The sequence below is a fragment of the Scylla paramamosain genome, chromosome 4 (assembly GCF_035594125.1).
Source record: "Scylla paramamosain isolate STU-SP2022 chromosome 4, ASM3559412v1, whole genome shotgun sequence".
Classification (NCBI taxonomy): Eukaryota; Metazoa; Arthropoda; class Malacostraca; order Decapoda; family Portunidae; genus Scylla; species Scylla paramamosain.
Window position 1 is genome coordinate 8,198,666 of NC_087154.1, and position 27,947 is coordinate 8,226,612.

At 35.6% G+C, this 27,947-nt stretch overlaps 1 protein-coding gene across 3 annotated transcripts; it reads right to left on the bottom strand.

The window, feature by feature from the left end:
• On the bottom strand, positions 1-27,830 carry LOC135099695 (dihydroorotate dehydrogenase (quinone), mitochondrial-like). Of its 3 annotated transcripts, XM_064002111.1 has the most exons (10): positions 27,717-27,739; positions 27,355-27,568; positions 24,725-24,934; positions 15,143-15,342; positions 14,021-14,218; positions 12,796-12,979; positions 11,704-11,851; positions 10,754-10,913; positions 9,785-9,882; positions 1-43 (listed from the first exon to the last, which is right to left on the bottom strand). In XM_064002111.1, the coding sequence occupies exons 2-9, from the start codon at positions 27,388-27,390 to the stop codon at positions 9,825-9,827; spliced, it is 1,194 nt and encodes a 397-aa protein (XP_063858181.1). In that variant the 5' UTR covers positions 27,391-27,568; positions 27,717-27,739; the 3' UTR covers positions 1-43; positions 9,785-9,824. The 3 variants fall into 3 exon arrangements, with proteins under 3 accessions (XP_063858181.1, XP_063858180.1, XP_063858182.1); XM_064002110.1 differs by lacking the exon at positions 1-43 and having other exon boundaries at positions 5,458-9,882; XM_064002112.1 differs by lacking the exons at positions 1-43; positions 14,021-14,218 and having other exon boundaries at positions 5,458-9,882; positions 27,717-27,830.
• Between the last annotated feature and the right edge of the window lie 117 nt (positions 27,831-27,947).

Consider the following 27,947-nt stretch of genomic DNA (forward strand, 5'->3'; position numbering starts at 1 on the left):
ATGCTTCTCTTTTTCTTCCCTAACTTTCGTCAGATCCACACACCTGCAAAAGAAAAGAATCAGATTACCATGCCATACATTTAAAAAAATATGCGGTACTCATTCCACAAAGCTTCAAGTATTCTCTCTCTCTCTCTCTCTCTCTCTCTCTCTCTCTCTCTCTCTCTCTCTCTCTCTCTCTCTCTCTCTCTCTCTCTTCCTTAAGTACTCTGGTGGATATAGGTAGGTATGTTTCATGCAGGGACTGCCACGGGTAGACCTGACGGGTAGACTAGTGTCAGAATCACGATATTGCTTGAAGTTATGTACAGTATATTCAGATAAACCACGGAATTACGATCATAAGAGTACTACAAACACAAACTGTGTTATTCATGGTTTTCACAAATGACTTCAAATCATGTACTTAGAGAGAGAGAGAGAGAGAGAGAGAGAGAGAGAGAGAGAGAGAGAGAGAGAGAGAGAGAGAGAGAGAGAGAGAGAGAGAGAGAGAGAGAGAGAGAGAGAGAGAGAATCCATACACTTCCACTACCATGACGATATAAATTACCCAAATGGCATAGTGTGTTGGTGGTTAGTGGCACCACGGTAGTACGGCATTATGTGAAGACAAACAAGAGAGGCATCCCCCCCTCTCTCTCAGTCCGAGGGAGAAGAGCGGATCCGGTGAACTCATGTTTGGTAAGCAGCCGGAGAGAGAGAGAGAGAGAGAGAGAGAGAGAGAGAGAGAGAGAGAGAGAGAATATACACTATCTGCGAGTCACGTGAAGAAACTAGGACAGAAAGCGAGTAGGCGAGGGTTGCAGTAAAGTCAGATTGAGTGCATCAGTTGTGGCATGTTGTGCGTGTAATAATGATGATAATGATCGTCTCTCGATTTCAAAGAAGCGGGGAGAGAAAGTGGCAGTCATAGAGAAGTAAAGAGGAAAAGTTTGTACATTTCTGTGAGCAAAAACGAAGAACGGTTGTCGGAAGCTGTGTGGAAGGGAGAGAGAATGTTTGCCTTTCAGAGTAAGCTCATATTTCTTAAACGCTTTGTTCTCTCATCACAACAATTTTCAAAGACCGAAGAGATGAAAAGTCGGGTGTTTTTCTCATTGATAATAAAGTCCTTGTTAATCTATCCTTGAAAACATAAAAATCCTGAAAGCCCTTACAATTTCCACTAGAACCTGTTGAAAAATAATGGAGACAAGGCGCACAACTCTTAAAAATACGGTCCCAAGTGCCCAGGATGCATAAAAGTAAAGGTAGGGAAAATAAGGCAATGCATGGGGAAGGCATAGCTAGTGGGGTTGTGGGGACGGGATTGGATGACAGTTATTACAAAAGCAAGGAGGATAGTGCAATTATGACGTCCTGAAGTATGGAAATATGAGAAGAGCTACAAGAACAGCGTGGTTGAAATTTGCAGGAACGGAATAATCAAGTATACCATTGTATTTTTACAGGAATGAGTCTAGTCCGTAATGTCCCGTACTCCAGAGTTAATTTGTCATATTTTATCTTTAAGCTATGAATGCTCCTTACACACGCAACTTCGTGAGTTAATGTATTCCAATGTGTGTGTGTGTGTGTGTGTGTGTGTGTGTGTGAACTACACTAGTAAATATGAAAACGTAAAACGGGAGAAAGAAGCTTTGGACTAAAAGGCTTAGGGCCAAAAAAAATAAAAGAGAATTAAACAGAGTGGTTGAAGCTGTGAATGATGAATGGAAGACGCTAAATGAACATACAAATGTCGAGGGACTTTCAAAAGATATAGTTGTGTAAGAGGGAGTGGTAGTGATGAAAGTGGTGATAATAGGGGAAGAATACTTGGAATGCATGATGGCTAGAATAGGTTGAGACAAATGCATAAAATATTAAAATATTGTAAAGAAATATAACACAGCATGTTTAAAACTGTAAGAAAATTCATTTTAAAAAATAAGGACTTCCTGAAGGAGATAGAAAATATACCAAGAGTAAAGAAACATCTTACTCTCATTCACTTAACACCTCTCAAGGCTTTCAATGGTTCATCACATGATATTCTGACATAAAGTGAAGAGGCAGTTATATATAAAGTATAACATAGCCATTTATTTATTTTTTTTCTGTTTGTGCCTACTTTCAGACTTGTGACAGTTTTTACTTTTTTTTTCTTTTCTAAAATTTGTGCAAGCACAATGACATGGAAGGCAAGAGAGAAGAGTGTTTGGATCTCTAAAGTATGACGAAAAAACCATAACCAATGAAGTGGAATATTCATCCCAATAGTTCCATGTACAAGTAAGATTTGAATGTACCACTAAAGATGAACATTAAGAAAGGAAGTGCTTGAACCCACCTTATAAGTGCCTATGGTGTGCAAACAAAAGATGGTAAAAAGTACAGTGGATGCAAGATAACAAAAAACCCTTCAGTAAAATGGAAGGACAGAGTGTTGGAGTATTTGAGAGAAATGTGAGAAGAGATTGAGAGGTTTTGTGCAAGCAAGGGAGGAATATAAGGACAGATATAAATGGAGACTCATCCCTTACATAATATATCCCCTTAAGGGAGTTCTCTTAGGAGTAGTCTCTCTCTCTCTCTCTCTCTCTCTCTGGGAGTGTTCCATAAGCAGATGGTTGTGGCAGAAGAGCCTCCATCCCTCCCTATCAAGACATTCCCTTTTTGCTTGTTCAAGTGATTGGCCTCAACTGATATCTCTCTCCCTTACTCCTTTACCTTATCTTTCAAGTGGCCTTCCTCTACTATTAGAACCTTCAAATTGGCTTAAATGTGCTTTCTTTACAAACCCCTTATTCTTTTTTAAAATGAATGAAGGTGTCAGATACTAACAGATGATCAGATGAAGGTATCGGATGTTGATAGATCAATAAGTAAAGGTTGAGGAGTGAAATGTGAAACAGTTGATGGGGTCAAGGATCAAGTGATCTAGTGACATTAAAAGAATAGCAGAAAGTGAGATGATGAATAAAATAGATGTGATATGTGCCAGAGGAGAACCTCAAGTGAAGCAGGAGGACAGATTGTTAGAGCATATCAGAGCATGAATGAGTATCCAAGAGAAGAAAGACTTTTATGTATCAGGCAGATCAGCTAGAGAGGGAGAGAGAGAGAGAGAGAGAGAGAGAGAGAAACTCAAATAAGAGTAAAATAAATTATAGTGAATATGCTGATTGACTCTTGCATTAGTAAGGTTTACAGAAAAGGACAAGAGTAGGTCCATGAGGTAAGCAGTTACCAAATTTAGAAGAACCGTAAGCAAAGAAATAATAATAATAAGAGATGCAACATTACAGTGGCAAGCGAGAGAATCAAAACAGTCTGTTAGAGCCATGTTTAGGTGAACTTAGTGAGTTGAACCTCCTCACATTCCATTAATTTTTTGTGCTTTCATATCTCTTCTGTGTTTCATCCTGCACTTCCAACCCACCCACATCCTCTCTACCTGTGATAAGACTGTCAGGTAACTGGGACCATGTGAACAACATGTCACACTCCTTTACTAGGAGCTCGTCTTAATATGGATAAGTGGCAGGTGCCTCAGAGTAGTATTTCTCACCTTGGAAAAGGAAAACCACCTCCACTCTTTGTCTGGGATAAAGTTAGTAAACTGAAGTGTGTGTCTGGGTGTTCTTGCTGTTTTCATTGTTATCATTGTTTTAGTATTTATAGTTAATGAAAAGTTCTACATTATTACTCTTATTATTCATTTATTTTATTTATCTACTTATTCTATTTTATTTATTTATTTTTATTTTAAATTTCTTTGTGTGTGTGTGTGTGTGTGTGTGTGTGTGTGTGCCTACATTCAAACTTGATATTTTTTTCCCATAAGCTAACTTATACATTGTACAAGCCTTCTAAAACCCAGTTAGCATAGTTAAGAATTATTTTTGCTCTCTTTTGCAATTTTTTTCATACCACTGACATAAAATATAAAAAATAACTGATTGAATTGCTGTAACACACTGAGTATTTATTTCCTGTACCAAAGTTCCTCACCTTCATCCCACTCTTTACATTGCCTGGAGCATCCAGCACAATACTGTAGTTTCTATGCACCCAGCTGTCATACACAATGCAGGAAGCCCTTGCTATAACTATATTGAAAGGGAGAAAAATTGTCATAAACAACTGTACATAATAATACAACATATGTTGTATAAGTTCAATGAAAATAAATATGGAGAAACAACATAACAAAAGAGGTCACTAAACATCTTTTAATGATACCAAACATTTTGACTTTTCTAAAGTCATCTTCAGTGGTTCTAAAACAAGACAAAACAATAATAATCAGTCATAATATAAAACCAAAGTAAAAAATATAGGAATTTAAAAAAAAACTAAATGGTAGAAAAAAGTATATAAAATGTAAAATACATGAAAACTTAGGTAAAAGTTATAAAATGTTTAGTTGGGTGGCAGAATGCGTGTTATTTAACAATGGCTTTTGTTCCTATTATGTATGGATTCTAATGTTCATAATCTAGGTACGTTATTACATGAATCTATGATCTTAAAATGTTTACAGTAAAAAATTCTTATGAAGTCACTAAAACCTTGTCCTCTTTCAAACTACCAAAGCCCTTTTTTATGTGTAGTTGTGATATTCAGTCCTTGTTCGCCAATATTCCTCTCACTGAGACCATCAAGATCTGTACTGACTTGCCACCCCTCCTCACTCATCTGTAAGGGACCACAGTATTTCTTGTAAGGTTGAACTTAGTGCAGAACATTTAAAAGATCATAGATTCGTTCAATGTTTTTTTTCTAACATGTATGGATTCTGATGTTCGTAAATCTATGTTATCACACGAATCTATGATCTTTAAATGTTATGCATTAAGTTCAACCTTACAAGAAATACTGTGGTCCCTTACAGATGAGTGAGGAGGGGTGGCAAGTCAGTACAGATCTTGATGGTCTCAGTGAGAGGAATATTGGCGAACAAGGACTGAATATCACAACTACACATAAAAAAGGGCTTTGGTAGTTTGAAAGAGGACAAGGTTTTAGTGACTTCATAAGAATTTTTTACTGTAAACATTTTAAGATCATAGATTCATGTAATAACGTACCTAGATTATGAACATTAGAATCCATACATAATAGGAACAAAAGCCATTGTTAAATAACATGCATTCTGCCACCCCACTAAACATTTTATAACTTTTACCTAAGTTTTCATGTATTTTACATTTTATATACTTTTCTATCTTTAGTTTTTTTTTTAATTCCTATATTTTTTACTTTGGTTTTGTATTATGACTAATTATTATTGTTTTGTCTTGTTTTAGAACCACTGAAGATGACTTAAGAAAAGTCAAAATGTTTGGTATCATTAAAAGATGTTTAGTGACCTCCCTTGTTGTGTTGTTCCTCCTATGATTGAGGTTCCCCAGGAACGCACCAGTTTCTGTTGAAAATAAATGTTTCATTTGGTAGATCAAGACAAACAGATGTGTAATAATGTTTATTATTAACATTACATATATACAAAACTATTAAAAGAAATACAAACAGTAACAACAGGAAATATGGCCATCATCTCTGGTGTGGTCTTCTTGGCAAGAGACACCAGCAAATGCTTATTTTGAGCATTTAGTCATATCACATTAGTTTTTCCCATATGGAATAGGAAAATAAGTTCAGTGTATGTTAAAAAATTAAATGAATTCTGTCACACTATTTATGATATGTCATAACATGGGACAAAGCAAAGGGTCTCAGATTCCCTCCTCTGTGTTCATATTTCTACAATGAGACAAGTTTTTTTCTCATTGTCTTGACTACCCCTCTTTAAAGGAAACAACTTGGTGAGAGGCTGGCAATACATATGAATTTTTTTTCAAAAATGAGATGTTTACATTGCTGACTTTCATTTTCATAATGTGTCCTATATGTAATTTCAAAGCATATAAAGTCTGCTGTGTAGGTGAAAAAACAAACAATTTTAAACATTTCCTATCTCTCTCTGAATACCAGGTTGGTATTCCTTGTAAAGCAGGGCAGCCAGGACAAGGTGTCCATAAGAACAAACACACACACACACACACACACACACACACACACACACACACACACACACACACACACACACACACACACACACACACACACAACAGACAAGTCTGAAATTCTACAAGTGATGATTAAAAGTGGAAATGGAAGGATAATGAATTATGTAGGAGTGTATGTGCCACCTATGACCAATGCTTGGCAAAAAGAACATGAAGAGATGTTGGTAGATGTGTTAAAAGTTCTTGAAAAGATAATGATGGAACGTAGTGATACAGTTATTGTTGGTGATTTTAATTGTAAGGAGATAAATTGGGAAACACTGACAACTACTGGAGGTGAAAACTCATGGAGTAATAAACTGTTAAACTGGGCAGTGGAAAACTTAATGACTCAATAGGTAGACTGTGATACAAGATTTAGTGGAAGAGATAAACCATCAAGACTTGATTTACTGTTTACCAAGGACATGGAAATTATTGAAACTATACACTATGATAGCCCTCTAGGTAAAAGTGATCATGTGTTGATAGAATTTAAACTGAAAAATGAAAATGTAATCATTGATGAAAATTATATGGTGAAAAGATTTAAATATAGTAAAGCTGACTTTGAAGATGCAGAAGATGTTCGGGAAAAATGGGATGAATTTATAAGGATATATAATTCTGCTGTGGAAAAATTTGTACCTAGAGGAGAAGTAAGATGTAGAAAGGGTAAAGAATGGTTCAATACAAAATGCAAAGAGGCTGGAAATTGTAAGCTAAATGCTTGGAATAGATGGAAGAAGAGGAAAACTGAGAGCAGGTGGGAGGAATATACTGATGCTAGAAATACATTAAGATAATAAGAATGGAGAGAAGAAACTATGAAAGAGATATAATAGATAAGTGTATAAATGAACCCAAACTGTTCTTTAGACATATTAATGGGAAGATGAAGAAGAAGGAAGGTGTATCAAGATTGAAAGTTGAAGAAAAAATCTGAGGATGCACAGGACATGGTGGTTATGAACAAGAGTTCCAGATCGGTATTTACTGTGGAAGGGGTTTGATGCTGGAAGGGATAAGTTGGTAAGGAATATAAGGAAATACTTAAGATGATGTAAGAACTTGATGTAAATGAAGCAACTGGTCCAGATGGAGTATCAAACTGAATATTGAAGGAAATTAAAGAACAACTGGCTGATAAAATTCAGTCTAGTGGTGACATCACTATTACAAGGAAGAGTACCAAAAGATTGGAAGAGAGCAAATATTACACCAATATTCAAAGGAGGAAATAAGGAAAACCCACTAAATTATAGACCAGTGTCCTTGACTAGTGTTGTAGGAAAACTATGTGAAGGAACAAAAAAGGAAAGATGGATGGAACACTTGGAAAGAGATAAAGTTTTGGTAAATTGTCAATTTGGATTTAGGAGGGGAAGATCATGCCCCATGAACTTATTGTCCTTTTATTCAAGGGTAATCAATATTGTGCAGGAGAGAGACAGATGGGTGGATGATATCTACTAAGACTTGAAGAAAGCGCTGGACAAAGTACCACACCGAAGATTGTTATGGAAGATAAAAAATTATGGAAAAATTGGAGGAAGACTGCTGGAGTGAATGGAGGATTATCTGGATGATAGAGAGATGAGAACAGTAATTCATCTTGGCTGAAAGTAACTAGTGGTGTCCCACAGGGGGGACAGGGATCAGTGTTGGAACCAATAATGTTTGTAATATATGTGAATGATATAAATGAAGAAATAGACAGTTATATGATCTTATTTGCAGATGATGGTAAGCTGATGAGAAGGGTAGAAAATATAAATGACTGTATGGTATTGCAAGATGATTTAAATAAGATAAATAGATGGAGTAAATCTTGGCAAATGGAATTCAATTTAAGTAAATGTAAAGTAATGGAGTTTGGTAAGAGTAAGAAAAGAATACAATATCATTATGAGATGGATGGTGTGAAGTTACAGAAATCAAAAGAGGAAATGGATTTGGGAGTAATAGTTATTGAAAATTTGACTCCAGACAGACACAGTAATAAAATTACTGGAGAGATGATGAATTTGTTACAAAGAATAAGAATGGCATTCTCATATCTAGATGAAGGAATGATAAAAAAGTTGTTGATTTCCATGATTAGACCAAGATTGGAATATGTGGAAGTGGTGTGGTCTCCTCATATAAAGAAGAATATTATAAAATTAGAAAGAGTACAAAGAGCAGTCACTAAGATGGTTCCGGAGTTGAGTAAGTCGACCTGTGAAGAGATTAAGAATGTTGGAAATTCCTACCCTTGAAAATAGGGGAGAGAGAGAAGGGATTTAATAAACATTTATAGAATAATAAATGGTATGGAAAATGTGGACAAAGAATGTTTTATAACTTTAGACACAGAGTACAAGGGGACACAGTAAGAAGTTGAAGAAAGTTTACTGTAGAAGAGACATCAAAAAGTTTTCCTCACAGAAGTGTGAACAAATGGAACGAACTCAGTGAAGACGTTGTCAATGACGTAACTGTCCGTGCTTTTAAGACCAAACTGGATAGATACAGAGATGGGATAGCATGAGATTACTCCCCTCCCATAAACCACAACTAGGTAAATACACACACACACACACACACACACACACACACAGTCACACCTTACATCTTAGCTTCTTGGTCTTTAAGGGGAGAGGACAAATCCTCATGAACCACACTGTACTGCATAAAATAAATCTACTCCAAATTTATTGCAATGTAGCTGTTTGAGACTGATAGACATGAACTGGTTGCTCAACTGATGTCTTTGTAATGGCCATCTAGTTTCACTGGCTCTTCACATGCCAACTCATGTTTGTTTCACCTTCACATTTTTTAGAGAACCAGAAACTTTGGCTGTATGTATCTGTCACATCAATGTTTAAAGTACATTACATTATTCTATTATATAAAGATGATAATTTCTCTAGTTTGTGGAGAGGCACCCAAGCAAAATTGCAATACAGCTTTGTAAATCTGAAAGCATAAGCATTTGGATGTGATTTACCTATAATTGAGATATAGAGTGAAAGCCACTCAGTTGCTCATGGCCATCTTGTTAGGTGGAGACCAAGAGTGTTTCCAACTGTTGCCAAAAATGTTATTGCATGGAACTGTATGATCCTAACTTCAATACAAAATGTGGATATGAGTAGCTTCTCAACATTCCATCCCTGAATGTACCATAGTATTAATTTTCATGTTGCTTTATTTATTCTACTTTCCAAACACACAACATTAAGTAGTTGGTAGTTAAGTGCATATGCATTCCAGCATTCACATTACTGTCAATGGAATGTCATTAAGTAACTTGGTGAAATAAGATGCTTGTACTGAGACTCATGACTAGTATCATCCGGCAACCTCTGTCCACTACGCTTGTGATGGGAGGCAATATGCCAAGAAAGAAACAAAAAAATTTCATCCCATCTTCCAGGAAATCTTAAAACTGTTCAGAATTCAAGAAAAATATGCATATAACAAGGGTTTCCTGCACCTAACATATTTTTCTTGTTGACACTATTTGATGTTATAAGCACCTATCACAACCATATCTGGTTCTAACAGGCTGGGGAAAATAACTGCCAATCAAGAATAAAAGAATGACACTTACATTTTATCAGTTCTCTTGAAACTTTCCATGAAGAGAAAAGATTTACTTAACAAATCTTGTGTAGCAGAGAAAACTGAATATTTGATGATGTCATTAAGTAATGTTTATATCAAGAGAAGTTACAAACCTCATTGCAAACACAGCTGCACTGGGCTGACCATGATTTCTTATTGGGTGTGAGCATCAGCACCAACTGCTTCTGCTACTGAATTGAAGCCATCTTGTCTGTGGGCAGGACAGGACCATGGTCAGAGCAGGATTATGAATGTAGAATAACAGACAAGACAGAAAATGGAGTTGCCTATCACAGTCATCAAAGTGAGATGAAAATGCCTTATATCCATCAGTGTCCCAAGTTTCTATTTAAGTGAAATACTTTTTAAATAAAATTTTTTACCTCAAACTATACATGTTTTGAAATATTTTGAGAAATTAAAAGGTTCCACCTCTCATCATATTTTTTCCCTGTCAGTCACATTTTAAAGTCTTCTGTTTATTTTAAATCCATAGATCAATTTAAAAATTTAAAGTTTATTCACATGGTAGCATGTCTGCAGAGTACAAACATATTATAGCATCCCCTAATCTGCAAAAGGTGGATAATCTACTCTGTGACTCCTAGTAGATTATTTTTTGCCTATGTTTCTTAATACTATTCAGAACAGAAGGAATGTATAATTCACTTCGTAAGACAACCAAACATCATAAAATGTTGAGGAAATTAAATGAAAGGGAAAAAATAAGATAAGTTACTGAAATGTGCTTTGACACAAAAATTTTATTAGTCACCTTCACCTCAGTCACTTGCCATGTCCTGACTCACCTCTGCCAATCATTCAAACAACAGCACTCTCAGTGTCTTACAAAGTGTTTATTCTGAAGGCAAGTTATGTGATCTGATATCAGGTTGTATAATTATTTCATTCCAACTGTTAGTAACAACAAACTAGGTACAATGAGGTACATTTAGTGACAAAGAAATATCATCACCATTTTAGTTAATGTTCTGTTATCTTCTTCAGGGTTGGGTAGCTTATTGCAGTGATCTCTAGAAACCACAAACAAAATAAAGTAACTCATAGTATGCCATGTTCACCTTAAGAGAAGCTCCAGTTCCTCAGTTATCCTGGCCACCAGCATTGGGCCATGGTAGACAAGCCCGGTGTACAGTTGCACCAGGCTGGCTCCTGCTCGGATCTTTTCATAAGCATCACTGCCACAGGCCACCCCACCCACCCCTATGATGGGCACCTGGCCTGGGATAAAAGGAACACATATCAATTCACATTTAAGAGGCTTATGGTATGAATCAAGAGATGGTTCTAAGCAGGTGTCACTTACCTATAGGTATATCTATTTCTCTACTTATTTCTATAATCAAGCTGGTTGTTTCCTCCACATCCAAGATGGCATCCAGGAAGAAATCAGAACAAATTAATTCTATTTGTAGTTATACATGAAAATGTGAAGCAAAAGTGACAGTGTTGTGCCTGGATTGTATAATCAGCCTGAAGTCTGAAGTCATTATCTGTATTTGTTAAATAATTTAATGCTTAATTTGACTGAATGCATATTTCTATAATTTACAGTTGTTCATCAATTATAATATTCCTTAAAAATAAGCTAAAGAAATATGTAACAAAACATGAAAAGGTCTGGAGAGAGAGAGAGAGAGAGAGAGAGAGAGAGAGAGAGAGAGAGAGAGAGAGAGAGAGAGAGAGAGAGAGAGAGAGAGAGAGAGAGAGAGAATCTTGCAACTAGTGATAACATGACTGAAATTTTGAGCTAAGGCTGGCTTTTAAATATAATATATAACAAAGTCCTATGACGAAAACTTCTCAAAAGAGTGGAAGGCAGACTTCTAAAAGGAACTGACTTTTAATGATGTATTTGTTAGTTAGGTTTACTACAATACTGACTGTTTTGCATTGTATTTTTTCCAGCTTATATAATCAGGTTCCTGAAGCACTGTCTGCACGAATTGTTAAACTGCAATTGCTTACACCTAAGTCTATAGTTTTTGCTACACTAGTGACTGAGCCCAACCTTTTGTGAGGCAGTACATTTCCTTAACCATGCGTGTTGAAAGGTCCTTCAGGGGCTGACCGCTCAGTCCCCCAACCTCTCTCTGTTCTGGACTGGTGAGGGAGGAGGGACGTGTCACAGTGGTGTTAGTCACTATTAGTCCATCAACCTGCAATAGGGTTTCTTTATAACAGATCATATAATCATCAAATTTCTCTGGAATCACATCACTTAAAATATTCACCAAATTACACCATTTTTACTACTTATTTACAAACTGAATGTATTAAAGTAAGAAGGTGCTGCATACATTATTGTTTTAATGCAATAATGATAACTTAGAAGATACAACTAGAAAGAGAAGAAACTGCATGTTGCATTCATGTATCTGAAGAAAGTATATGAAAAGGTAGATTTTAACAAGCAATGTCAGGTATGCTTCAAAGTTAACAGAGTGAGTGGATGCTAAAGCATATTTCAAATCCTTATTTTGTTGTGGCAAATCCCATGTTTATTTGATTCAACCTTTCTTACTTGATGGCAGCTTGTCAAACTGTATGTTTATGTGCAATCTGACTTTGATTTCCTTTGCTGTCTAAGAGTTCACTCCATTTTTTATGACTTACCCACTGGCATCTATCTTCAAATTCAAAATGATTACCCAACACTCTTTATCCTGTAATTTTCATGCTTCTCACTACATGGTTAAATAAACACTTAATGGACATTCTCAGCTTCAAGCCTGATTCTTCATCTTCATGTACAAGGCTACCTCTCACAGTAAAATTGTACATTCACCTCACCATGGTTTTTTAAAGTATATGTTCACCCTCTTCATAATCTTGAATGGGACAAGTTTCACTACAGAAATTTATGAAAATATTTTCACATCTTTTCATTGATTTTACATAACTCTCTCATTCTTTAAAGTTATATTATGTACTTATGAATTATTTCAGCATTCACTGATTCACCATCTTCATCTCCACAACAATTTCAGTTCCAAGTTTACTTTGCCTGTAAATTGTTGCATCATCCATTACACTCATGTAAAATGTACAAGGTTATAAAATGCCTCTTTAGCTAAATGTAACAAAATTTTTTGAGAACTACCTTTTTCTGTAAAACAACAGTAGCAATGTCTTGCATGTCTGCATCAGTCAGGTCTGGTGCTATCTTGAGGAAAAGTGGAGGTCTGTGTGTGGCTGGCAGGCTGTCACGTGCTGAGATGACTGCTTCTATTAGCTTCTCTAAGTGTTCCTGGCTTTGTAAATTCCTTAGTCCAGGAGTGTTGGGACTGTAAGATACAAGAGATAATATATATATATATATATATATATATATATATATATATATATATTAATAAACAAAATATATTAACTGATTAAAAATCTTGCTTCTGTTAAGTACTGCTGTTTAGTATATTATGAAATGCTATTTTCAGAAATGTCTTCTACTTTCCTTTCCACAGGTAACATTTTAATTTCCTTCCTTTACTTCATTTCTTTTTTTTAATTATTAATGATTATCAATATTATTTTTTTACCTATTTTATCTTTTTTAAATAGGATGGTGACATAATGGTACTATTTATCTGACTGCCACCATGATCCTCAGTTATCACAAGATTGTTTGACTGCAATCATCCAAGTGTAACATGGAGGATTTCAACTTCCTCCATGTAGTCCTTTCCCCCATATTTACTTTCATCTTATATTTAAAATAACGGAGATTCTTCAGTTAAGCAGCCTCAGCTTCTAAATTACTTCAAATATATGGAAAGCTAAGTGCACTAACATTATTTAAACATTATATTTTTGTTATTTATACTTATGTTCCCTAGTTTTCCTGTCTATATACCTATTTCTATGGTGTCTTGCTCCCTCCAGGAGTGTTCCTCAAGTCATGAGGACTTGCCACTGTCATGGCAAAGAGCCTCCATCTCTCTTGGTCCAAACACCCTTCTTGCTTGTTGAAACACTTGGCCTCTACTAACACCTCATTTATCAATGCCTTCTCAATCCACTTCTTTTTCACATTCCTTATTCCTAGCCTCTTCCAAAAGTAAGGTTTGGTATCTACTATCAAACCATATAACATATTTTTATTTCTCCCTCTTTCTTCAATATTCTATTCAAAAACAATGTTGGGCTTGGCATGCAAGTCCATTTTTCCTGTTCTCCAACCAGCAATAGAGATTCACAAGAACAGCATTGACTTATGTTCTAGATGCAGTGAATTTTCTGAGCATCAAACTGAACACTTGGAGATATCAGGATGACAAAAGGATTGGCAATGAATTCTCCTTTTAAAGCTCAAGTACCTAACAGTGACTAACCTGGATACATTTACCACTAGATAATCTGCCAAGGGACCAAACTTCTGCACCCCAAGTGTGTAGTCCTTCACATGGTCTTCTGAGGTTTTATTTTTGCCCAAGTTGATTCCCAGGATGGCTCCCCCCCTGTGACCTGGTGGGGGCAGCTGGCTCAGACGTGCAAACACTGCTTCGTGACCCTCACTGTTAAAGCCATACCTGAAAGAAACAGAGCAAGCTGAAGACAAACTAGCAAAAAATAGAAGCTCAAAAAGATCTCTTACTGCTATTTGGGTATGATACAAAATGTTAGCAGTGCCACATTTCAATACCTTACGCTAAATAAAAATAATTCAAGAGCTTGAAAAGACAAATGTATTGACTGAATCTTTCCACCACAAGCACACAACACACACAAGCACATACACACAAACAAAAGAAGTCATATCTTGTTTGATTTAGATATAGTAAGTATTATGTTCCTCCTGTGGCAGTGCAACACAGTCTGGCTGCACAACCAACAGCCAAGCTGAAAGAGTACTGCCACTGTATTTCCATGTTGCCATCCTGTTACTTTATTTTCTCCCATTCCTTCCATGAAACTAACTAATAACACCTTCAGGATACTGTCATGAACTGCCCCCACCACTCCATGCTTACTCCTTACCAGACAAACCTTCTGTACACACTTCAGTTACAGCACCATAGCCCTTATGATTATGACTGAATGACTGAATGGACTTACACAAGACTTTCTATAAAGCAGTGAAAGAAATTATGCTAGGAGTGGTGTAAAAACATACCTGTGAATGAGCTTGGTAGCAAAAGAACATGTGAGGGCCAAGTTAATGTTAATAGGACATGATGCGTGAGTGAGAAAAGACAAGATTAGTGGAAGCAAAATAGTCATAAAGTAGCAGAAGAGAATGAGAGAGATTGTTTAATGGGAATGGATGGCACTGAAGGCTGCACCTATTTTCACAGAACAAATTAAAGAATTTATATCACATATATTAAAGGTGTTAATTAATTTGATTAAGAAGCTTAATGTGACACACCAATTCTTACACATCAAAACCTTTACCAGAAAAATATAAAACACACACCATCTGTTAGGTAAGCCTGTCTGTGTGCCCAACACACCTGTTGATGACAGCAGAGTCTGAGGTGAGGCGGAACACCCTGGGCTGTGGGTTGCCGGGCTGAGCCTCTGGTGTCACAGAGCCCACCTCCACAAAGCCAAATCCCATCTTCCACAGCCCCTCCACAGCCTCTCCATGCTTGTCAAACCCAGCAGCAAGTCCAATGGGGGTCCTGAAGTTCAGGTTGAGCAGTTTACTCCTCTGAGGATACAAGACAAAGATGAATGATATTACACAATGAAGCAATTACAGTCTTCATGTTGATGCTCTAAATCAGGGGTTACCAACCTTTTTTGTTCCTCTGTACCCCTTGAACATTTTTATAGGTTCATATGTACCCACAAATAAATTAATAATAAAAAAGATGGAATTGTAATATTTTGATATTATTTTGTCATGAAATTTGTATGTGCAGACTGCATAGGAATTTTTAAAAAGTGACAACATCAATAAACTAAACTCAAGTAATTTAGAAAATATCTTAATCCATCGCATATATATCTTTCTTATAATTATCTATAATGATCATTACGTCCCATGTCTGATCCTTTCAGGCCCAGCACAGATTGCAGCCACGGTTAGTTCCATAACAGTGAAAATCAAATGGTATTCACCCTACTCTTGATATAATTTAGATGAAGGTTCTGGTTACTAAAATGAGTAAACTGGGAAAAACATGACATTGTGCAATCTGACTGCAGATTACAACACCACAGCAATGATCATTCTCTGAGACCCTGTGCACCCCCTGAAAAGTGCAAATGTACCACTGGGGGTACATGTACCCCAGGTTAGGAACCCCTGCTCTAAATAAAGGATATGAAACTCTGTTCTCTGATAATGAGAGGTAAGTTAAATCCATTCAGGATTTCATTGAAGATTATCTATAAATGATGATGTTTCTGTTTCATTAAATAGATCTCTACCTGGGGTAATTTATATAATAATAGTTTATGAGGATTATCTACATCTCTGACTAACTTGTAATTAAGCACATACAACAATAACAAGAGTTATGTATCTAATACATGACAAATAAGCATCTACAATACCAACTAATAAGTAATTACATCAAACTGAAATATCATATTATAATGGTTATTTATAAATAAAAAAATAAATATATAAATAAATAAATACAATAAAATAAAATAAAATAAAAATGGAACTGGTCATGAAATAAGAAATTAAAATGCTTAAATAAATCATACTTGTGTTCAGCCACTACAGGCACCTGTAGGGCAAGACTAAATAACAAACAGGTCTCCATTCAAAGTGCACTTAGTAATGATGGTAAAAAATAAATAAATAAATAAAATGAATAAATAAATAATTAAAACATAATAATAATAATAATAATAATAATAATAATAATAATAATAATAATAATAATAATAATAATCACTATTATTATTATTATAACACAAAGAGTACAAGACAAGACATGACAAAAAGAATGGCTGGATGATCTATATGGAAAGACATCAGTGATGATTGGCCACAGTGTGTAGACCATCAGCAGGGAATGTATGTACATGGATGGATGGGACAATTTAATTAATTTAGAAAATGCTTGCATACTTGTTCACCTAAGTATACATACTTTTTTTTTTCCAAGATAACTATATGTTAATTTCATACATGCTGGACATTGATAATACAGACCAATCTTCACTAAAACATTTATAGGAACAATTAAAAAGATTTGAGACATTATCAAGAGAATGGTGGTCAGAGGAATATTTCAAAACTGAAGCCTTCTATTTCATGCAACATGTGTATGAGTACACAGACAGTTTTGAGTCAATATTAGCATGACAAAGCATCATGTGTGCTTTCATTGTTGTATTTTTTTTCTTTTACATCATATTTTTTAACATATCAGAAGTATCATAATTGTATAAAGTGTGTATTCTCCCACATTTCATAATTTGCAAGTTTACAAAGTTATATAAATTTATAAGGCTGAAGTATGCCAAATTTCACATTCCATAAAAAAAATAAGAAATAAATAAAATAAATAAATAAATAAAATCAATGTTCAGCTAATATTTTTCCTATTCTGACTGCATTTGGTTGGCTTCTCAGGCACTTCAATATATGTCGAGTGCAAAAGAAAACTTTACCTTGAAAGCACACATAATACCACAGTAAGAACATAACAGACAAAACATATCTATGTACATAACAAAAATAAAAGGATCACATTATTCCAATGCAAAATAAGAGTAAATGTAGACACTCCCTGAAAATACATACATTAGAAGTAGGCTATCCATCCACTAGATCAGGAACTTCTGCTGCTGAAGGAGTTCTAAAAGAAACCTATTGGAATCTGAGTAAAAATTTGAATAAAACAAGTAATGATAAAAGATGTTTTATTTGTTTTATAATTTTCTGTGCATGCGTTTATTCTCCGGCCTTTGTGTGACTGACATGCTCCTTTCAAGGGAAGGAACACACTTGGGAGTCTCAATATTTTCCACCACATTTCATTTACATTCAAATGCATCACTGTGAACATTACCTTACATAAACAAAAACATACAAAACTTTTGACTGATGTTACTTGCAAGAAGTCATGAATATATTTCAGTATTTCCATCATGTTTTGTTAAAGCATAATTCATATAATTTATGTACATCATTAAAGATTCTAAAACATAATTATGTATGTATAACAACCTGAAGCTACATCTACCTATCTAACAATGTACGTATGTATTTCCAACTACATTAGGGAATAAATTAATAAATAAATACTGTATATATATATATATATATATATATATATATATATATATATATATATATATATATATATATATATATATATATATATATATATATATATATATATATATATATATATAGTCAAGACAACTGCTATCTATTCTACACAGTATATTCATTGATTAATAAATTGTAGGGGCCATTCAAATAAAAATAAATAAATAAAATACTGAGCTTAAATTACATAATGTTCCTGAATGGATAGGATAGGACTGAAAAATGTATAGAAACATATGCCCTGAGGGTGTTGTACCATGGACAGAAGCAACTGACATTAGAGAAATTAATCTATCTTTCTATACACCTGAGTGACATCCACCTTTAAGAAGGAAAATTGAGACAAACCATCTATATAATGCCTTGTCTTGTAACAGGAATCAAAATACAAATGAAAGGGTTAAAAATCCTCTCTCCAAGGAAAAATTAAATGTTTACTGAGGTGCTAATTATATCAAGAATAACCACTGCATGCATTAAGACCATCCCCTTATGGGTAAACCTTAGGCCAGTCCCATTAACACCTGATTTCAAATAATCTGCAACACTTTACTTTGCAAGTAAGTCCTCCTTTTGCCACCAGAAATGGGTGTAAAAGCATTTAATTATTTCATTACTTTCTACAGAATCATGTTGAAGAAGGCTGCTGATAATATCTGATCAAAAAAAAAAAAAAAAAAAAAAAAAAAAAAAAAAAAAGAAGAAGAAGAAGAATGAGGTTCTGATTGCCTACCTAATTTCTCACACAAAAATAATGTGTACTGCAAAACCAACAGCTGAATACAAAGTATATTTCCAGCTGTTTTGATGACCAGTGTCATCCTGTTCAATGAAACAAAGGCACATTTTCAATCACACAGGAAATGCTTATTTACCACCAACTCCCTTGTCCTGAGATAACTAGTCTATAAATTATCCTACTCTATCTTGAGGTTTGCAGCTGGACAGGAGTGGTATAAGTTTTCATAACAAAGAGGTTAGAGGCATATAGCAAACAGTTCCTAAATGACTGGAAAATCAAACATTTTTTTTCCACCAAACGGGGTGACACTGCTGAACTGTCTGAAATGTGCTGCACTTTGTCTATAAATGGTGTGCTTTTAGTCTGTCCTTGGTTATCATGCCAGACTTATTTCCAAGAAATTAACATGACTTTAAACACTTAATTACTTAAATAAGGAATACTGTACAGAAATTCACTATCAACTCTAATTACATGTGTGCAACAATGTGCAAATATAGCCAAATGTTGCTCACAGTTTTGATCACTGGTACAAGTGCAAGTTTTAGGTTTAACACTGGGAATAAAGTGTTCCCACATTATAAGAATCAGATTTAAAGGATTTTATTGCATATGCAAACTTGTCAGACTATAAATATCCCAACTTCACGTGAAAAGTTAGGGGTTATCGTTTATGTCACAGGATGGAGAATGAGAGCATGTTTCATTCCTGCTAGGTGTGAGTTACTAAGCTACACTTCCAACTTACATTCTGGAACTAAAAATGAACTACACAGACCCAAGCCAAGACTACCTCAACCATATCAAGAAATAATACTCACACACATCTTACTCCATTCCTCTACCTACATCAACTTATATTGTAAATTGTGATAATTATCTTCATCCAGTTTCCTGGACTTCTTCACATCTGTTTCCATTTTGATTCTGAAATGTGAGTTGGGAGGCTGGTCCAGTATGTCACACATCACCCATTATGGCTGGAACAGGATGCCTACCACTTGGTCCATTTGAGTCACATTTAATGACAATACCTAATAAGCATTTTCAAGCCACCAAACATATCTTCAATAAATAAAGAATAAAATATTCTAACAAATCACATCAAGCTTTATACACTAATCACAATATAATATATACACTTCTATCTCTTCCTTACTCAGACTTTAATGGGATCCTGAGAGACAGCTACTGTGGTGGCACAGGATCCTGGAGGCTCCTGAAGAGTTGGAGAAAAGGCTGATGTAGCAGAAAGATGTGAAAAGCATTGTTCTTAGTATCATTTATAAAAAGAAGCAAACACTGAAGAAAATGGCAGGTAAAGATTTTAAGTACCAAGCATGTAATGACATTTCTAACTCAACTTTTTTTTCATGAAGGTCTGCATGTGGATATAAAACTGAAGCAATTGACTCTACACTTTTATCCATGATAATTTTTTTACCATCCATTTTACATGCTCAGAAGTAAATATAAGCAAAAGAAAGATGGAGATGAGCATTGCAGACAGCAAGCCAAACCTTCAAATAAAGCATTTGGCCATATGCAATATACAACCAGTGTGTGGTTAGTTATGGCATAAAATTTACTTGATAAAGGGACTCTACAAAAGATTTAGTGGAATAATAAGTGGTCTAAATAATACATGTATCTTGCAGATTAAGTGCAGTAACTGGATGCACAAAATCAGGAGGTATCACTGATGGACATAATTTTTACTAGTAATATGTGCATGTATAAAAGTACTGGATGGTAGAGCTAAAGTTAGTAGAAAGTACTGATATTGGAAATTTCTCCTTCTAGTGTCTTAATTTTGAAACTGTAATTTGTAGAAGGGATTGAGCAGAAGCCAGCTTTAAAGCAAGTAGAACTGAGGAGGGAAAATTGTAAACTGCACTTCATGAATAAGATGTGTAATTCTTTGCAGTAATGAAAGCTCGTTAATTAAAGATGATGATGATAAGGAGGAGAAAGATAGAACAATATGGAAAGAATATGGTAGTATGGATGTTCAGTTCTACAGTGAGACATGACACAGTAAGCATGGTGTTGAAAAGCCGACTGGAATTAGCATCATTGTAATACCTTTTTTGATAAGGATGGAAATGCTCAACAAGATTTCACTATAAATCAATGCCTTTACAATAAAGTCTTGAGGATGTAATGCCTGGATGGAGGGGACCTGAGGAAATATTATTCTGATTATCTTTAGAATGACTACTGCTTCTGTGTCAGAGACCTGTCTCTGTGTGCTGAGTGCATAACAGAGGTGAGTGTCTGGCATGGAGGTGTACATTCCTCACTCTTTTTCTAGAACTAAAGCTTCCAAACATTGGTTTAACACAGCCTGTTCTCATGCTATACATGACAGAGAGGTGGCCCATCACCTTAATTTCATGCACTTTATATTTCTTCTAGGAATCAAGCCAAGTCTGTTCTCCAACTAACCAAAAACTCCTTCATTAATAGAAAGTGTCAAAGTCTTTCAAGATCTAACTCCCCTTGTGACTTCTGACACCTATCCAAAAACATCTCCAATAACTTTGTTTTTTCATCTTTCCCTCCTTTATTTCAACCTGATGGCACCACTGTCATCTCATCTATTTCTAAAGCTAAACTCTTCGTTCAAACCTTTGCTAAAAACTCTACCTGGATGACTCAGGGCTTGTTCCTCCCACTCCTCCACCCTCTGACTACTTCATGCTACTCATTAAGATCCTTTGCAGTGATGTTTTCTATGCCCTTGCTGGCCTTAACCCTCAGAAGGCTTATGGATCTAATGGAATCCCTCCTATTGTTCTCCAAAAACTGTTCCTTCATGCCTAGTCAAACTCTTCCAATTTCGTCTATCAATATTTACCTTTACTTCCTGCTTGTGGTTTGCCTACATTCAGCCTGTTCCTAAAAAGGGTGACCATTATAATCCCTCCAATTGGTTTAATTTTCTGCCTTTCTAAAGTTTTTAATCTATCTTCAACAGGAAGGTTCTTAAACATCCATCACTTTACAACTTATTCTCTGATTGCCAGTATTGGATCCGTTGAGGTTGCTCTCCTGGTGATCTTCTAACTTTCCTTACTGAGTCTTGGTCATCCTCTTTTAGGAATTTTGGTGAAACTTCTGCTGTTACCTTGGACACATCAAAAGCTTCTGATTGAGTCTGGCACAAAGCTTTGATTTCCAAACTATTCTCCTATAGCTTCTATCTTTCTATCTGTAACTTCATCTCGTTTCCTTTCTGACCGTTCTATTGGTGCTGTGGTAGATGGTCACTGTTCTTCTCCTAAATCTATTAACAATAGTGGTCCTCAGTGTTCTACCTGTCACCCACTCTTTTCCTGTTATTCATCAATGATCTTCTAAACCAAACTTCTTGTCCTATCCACTCCTATGCTGATGATACCACCCTGCACTTTTCCACATCTTTTCGTAGACATCCAACCCTTCCAGAAGTAATCAGTTCACACAAGGAAACCACAGAACACATAATTTCAGGTCTCTCTAAAATGTCTCATTGGGGTAGAGCAAACTTAGTATTGTTCAATGCCTCAAAAACTCAATTCCTCCTTCTACCAACTTGACACAACCTTCCAGATAACTATCCCCTCTCCCTCAATGACTGTCCCTCTCTTAACACTGAACATCCTCAATCTGTCCTTTACTTAAAATCTAAACCGGAAACTTCACATCTCATCTCTAGCTAAAACAGTTTCTATGAAGTTAGCTGTTCTGAGTTGTCTCTGCATTGGGGGCCTTATCTGTTCATGTATGGACTATGTTTCACATTTATGGGGGCAGTGGCGGTCCACTTGTACCGCTCTTTTAGACAGGGTGGCATCAAAAGCTTTTCATCTGATCAACTCCTCTCCTCTAACTGACTGTCTTCAGCTTTCTCTCTCTCTCTCTCTCTCTCTCTCTCTCTCTCTCTCTCTCTCTCTCTCTCTCTCTCTCTCTCTCTCTCTCTCACTCTCTCTCACTCTCTCATTCTCTCTCTCTCCCCCTCTCATCACTGCAATGTTGTATCTCTTGGTATCTTCTACTGCTATTTTCATGCTAAATGCTCTTCTGATCTTGCTAACTACATGCATCCCCTCCTCCTGCAGCCTTGCTGCACAAGACTTTCTTATTTCTCTCACCCCTCTTCTGTCCACCTCTCTAATGCAAGAGTTAACCAGTATTCTCAATCATTCATCCCTTTCTCTGGTAAACTCTGGAACTCCATTCCTGCTTCTGTATTTCTTCCTTCCTATGACTTGAACATTTTCAAGAGTGAGGTTTCAAGACATTCTTTAATTTCTGATGACCGCTTTTGACTGTTCGGGGACCAGCACCTTAGTGGGCCTTTTTTTTATTATAATTTTGTTGCTGTTGACCAGTACTCCTCCTATGGAAAGTAAAAAGTGTCATATCACTCCAGTCTGCTCAATGCTCTAAATGAACCACAGTTTTTGCCCCCCAAAAATATGGAGTGATCTTTAACATTTCCCTACTTACCTAACTTAGTTCCCACTTGACTCCCATAAAATAAAATTTCCAGAAGTGAAAATTCTACTATTGGGAAAATTATTTGACAACAGTGAGGAGATTTAGGTGGAACCACAAGGACTACAAGACATATCCTGGGAGCAAGAAAACCACTACTTTTGACAAACTGAAAGGAATTTTTCTGAGAAAGAATATAATGTTGTGACCCAAGAAACACCAAAAGATGATACACAAAAGAAGAAAGAATATGTAACAACAAAGGTGAAAGAAGGAAGAAATAAGGAAGAAAGGAAGAAAGTAGAAGGAATAAATGAGAAAAAAATAAACATGAAAGCAGATATGAAAATTACAATAAGCTATCAAAACCTGATAGAAAAGAGACAAAAACAGACCACCAAAGATAACAACAAAATTTGGTGAGTCATCACTCTGTGCTTTTGTTATCTATTAATCTTGTTATTCTCATTAGTGGTTTCTTTTTGCCTCTTATCTATCAGGTAGTGATGGTTTGCTGTCATCTTGGTACCTGCATTTATACTTATATTCTTCATCCTTCATTTATTCCTTCTACTTTCTTCCTTCCTTCGTTTTTTCCTTCTTCCACTCTTGTTGTTACATATTTTTTTTCATGTTTCATCACCTCTTGGAGTTTCTTAGATTATGACGATATTAATTATAATACTTTAGCATTTGATAATAAAGCTGATTTATATGATGAAAACCAAAAATACTATCATAACAATCTTTTATCCCGGCAGACTTGATGCTGCTGTACGCCAGTCCATGTCTCCAACCAAATGACGTTCTCAGTCTGTCAACTCATACCAAGATTACCTCACATCCCAAACCCTAATTCATTTCCGTCAAAAAAATATAAATAAATAAATTAATTAATTAATAAAAAAAAACATAATTTAATACTTTTTGCCAAATATGTTCAGCAATTTCACTGATGATCAAATCTGAAAGGACTGTAACAGTGACTTCATTAAATCAAAATTGCAAGCTTTTCTGATAAGTTTAAAAGAGATATTAAAGGCTTTGTTATTTTTCACTTTCTTCTTTTTTCATTGCTGCACCATTCATCACACAACAAATCATCAACATTATCATCTAAGAAAACTTTCAAACAGAACTGCCTGGATTCATTCCAAAAGTGAGTTACATCAACTTCACAATTCAAAATACCAAAATGTTCTTATACTTAGATTGTTACTGCATCTGATAAGCATTCTTAATTCCAAGCACCATCACTGGTCCTCACACGATACATATACTTTGTAAGGTCTATGTAGACCCTGAAGACCTGATGCTGTGAGCTCTTCAACTGAACTTCTCTCAGCATTTTGTAGAGTCAAATTCCCATTCAGGGTGATCATGGCAAAATACTACCAAGGCTCATTTGCTTTAATCTTGCTTGCAATATTAAAAAAAAAAAAAAAAAAAAAAAAAAACTCAACACATTATTCTCAATACAATGCAATGTATAAAGCAAAATGCCAGGAAACTGTACTATCAACATTCCCACATGAAGAGCAGGATGTACAAAAGGAGATGACAACTTACCAGAAGGTGGGATTCTCTCAGCTTGGCCTCTGGCACCAAGCGGTACTGAGCTGCCTTCACTGCTAGGGTGTGTGCTGTCTCTGCATCAAGGGAGAGGAGCAGTGGCATTACCCAGGAGTTGTAAAACTTCTCATTCTGGTAATAGATGTTGATGCCAGCAAACACCAGCGTGCCACCCGTTGCTACTTTGATCAAGTCCCCAAGCTTTTTCTGGAAGAGACACAGCCATTTAGTCAAAGACTTTCCACAATCTCTACAACTTAACATAAACTAAAGCATTTTTATCTGTCATTAAAATACAAAATTAATGAAACAGTACTTTACCAGGAGGAAGCATAACATTAGCTGTGATTGTTTTTTTGTAAAAATTATAATCATACAGAATAATGTGTGAAGATCAGGTTAATATGACAAATTAAAGCATCTTAGAAATAAACTATATTGTGGCAACAAATTTTGTAAAAGAAATTTTTTATTTATGTATGGAAACAATAGTAAGAAATTTGATCTTAAGGTTAGATTTCTGGTATATACAATCAGCTCCACAGTCCTTGTAGGGTTGTTACCACATCCTGGATGCAGTGTTTCATTGCTCTAGGTTACATAAAGATGGTACTGTTCTCAAATATTACCAGTGTAAACAAGTTTGTTTCCATGTGGAATAAGACCATCACTATATGGGGTTGCTTCAATGACTGGCAAGGACATCCTTGCTCACAATATAAAAAAAACTATAAGATTATATACCTAAAAATTACTTGCTGTACTGTGCAGTTAAGTTATGCATTGATTCACCTGTGTACAAGATAGAAGAAAACTGACAATTCCATCAAGATATAAGTACCAAGCTTAATCCTCCCTAACCATTTGAGGAAATATTTGTTCTGCAATGGGGTCACTGGCTCACAAAAAAATAGGTAATAGTTTTTCTGAACAGATCCCCTTCATTATTCTTATTGCTGCACATGATACAAATTCTAGACATACCTATATTGAAACTTATTACATTTTATAGGTAGTGACTTTGGCATTGGCAGTAAAGTTAATTTTCCCTCACATTATAAAGGTTTGTGTAAGGGGGGAAAAAAAGTGTCATATGAGAGGACTGCTGTCAAATCCTAAACCCAACTGTATCTAGCTTTCTGCCATAAGAATCCAGAAGGTATCCACTATACTATATAAATTGGATACAAACACACAATTAATGCTTCACAAGATACTCAGAATAATGGAATGTCTCTGATATGTTTTCATCATTTCAATCTTACAACTATTTAGCTGACATCCATCTTACATTTTTAGCTATATCATCACATAGATCTCTTCAATCTCAGTAGCCATGACCCTCTACAAACATAAGGTACACAGGAGTGAAGCAAGGAAATGTAGTTAGAATTGTTTCCAACAAATAGAATCAAAGCAAAGAAATACTGAGTCTCCCTGTAGAGGAAAAAGAGGCAATGCTAAGGCTGTGCAATGCTGCACACATGTCCTCAGCACTCATCTCAGTATCATTGGCCTTTGAGCCTGTGGTGCATGATATCCCTTACCTCAGGGCACAGTGCAAATGAAACATCTTGGTTTCCACAGTTTATCTCCCCTATGTAACCACTAATCAACAAATCTAAAGAATGAACAGCTAAGACAGCTGTGTACTGACTGTCCCAGCCCAGGTTTGAACATGGATATGGAGTCCTTTTTCACTACCCATTGCACCACACAGGCACATCTTATGCAAAGTGGCCTCTTTTATTTAGTTTTCTAAGTCTCTTGGTCCATTTGTGTCACAATTAATGGCCCAGTATCTAATAAGCACATTCAAGCCACCAAATAGATCTCTAATAAATAAAACACAAAATACTCTGACAAATCACATCAAGCTTTATACATTATTCACAACATAATATATACAATTCTATTTCTTCCTTACTCAGAGAGCTGAGACAGCTACTGTGGTGACAGAGGATCGCAACTTATTATCTACCAATAACACTAAGAAACTAGTTTTAGCTTCTTGGTTGTTTTGTGATGAAAAATGTCACCACTTGGTATTTACCAATAAAACTAAGAAAAGAAAATAAATATCAATTAGCTTTGAAATAAACCTAACTCAGAACCCTTTGGGCCTAACCTCAACTCAGCTGGGCACTAATCATATGCGATTTTAGTCCTGCAGAACATTAATAATGATGAGTTGTGTCACCTCAATGGTCACAAAACACAGCAAAACTCATCCCAGCCAACACAAGGATGAGGTGAGGCTGTTTAATGTTATGTTAGTAGGTTTAGATTAATTCAATTAACTTAACTATTTTTTTTTTCATCTAATCTCAACTAATTTGGGACAAGATGTTTAATCATACAAAACAGCCAAAACAGCCAAGAATATACAATAATAAATCAGACATAAAATGGTTCAATGACAGAAATTAAGTACTGACTTGTTGGACAAATGGATCTGTAATTTGCTGCCCATTACAATGTGCCCGAGCCTTTGTTAATCACTGGGGTCCTGTTAGCTACGGGACTCGACAGATTTACTAGCTAAATTTCAATGTATTATGGATTTATTGTCTCATAACAATGTGAACTGTAACTCTTGTTCATTTACATAACAAAGAATTTCTTACCTTGAAGTTTTTGCTGGCAAACAGTCTTTTAAACATCCTAGCCGTTTTCTCTTCAGGACACCTACACTAATGAATGTGGAGCGTTTCTCACTGGCAGTCAAGTGCAGCTCTTCCTTCTTCCTCTAGAAGATCTTGAATGCTGAGGTGTCAGATGTTACTGGGCATCAGCAGCAAGAATTGCATCAGCTGCACGTTAACTGTTACGCAAACACTGCTGCACCATGTCATGAAGATGATAATAAATGATTATTCAAACGATCTTTACAAAATACTCAATAACATAGGTTATATAAAATAATTACATTAAATAAATACAATAAATATGAATTAATATGAAAAAAAAAAAAAAAAACGCTCCTTACATTTGCATCCTTTTAATGCAGTCCCGTGAGAAAGGTCGCCAATCCCAGGATGTAAACAAACAAACACGTGGTTTGGAGGCGCGGTACGTCCACACTCCACAGACTATACCAAGGAAGCTAGAGCTAGAGTCTCTCTTAAGCTTCCTTGCACTACACGGTGATGGTGGGAGTTGGCTTTTTGATGCCTCAACACCCTAGTAAGGGCAATATATTAAGTTCCATACCCATCTT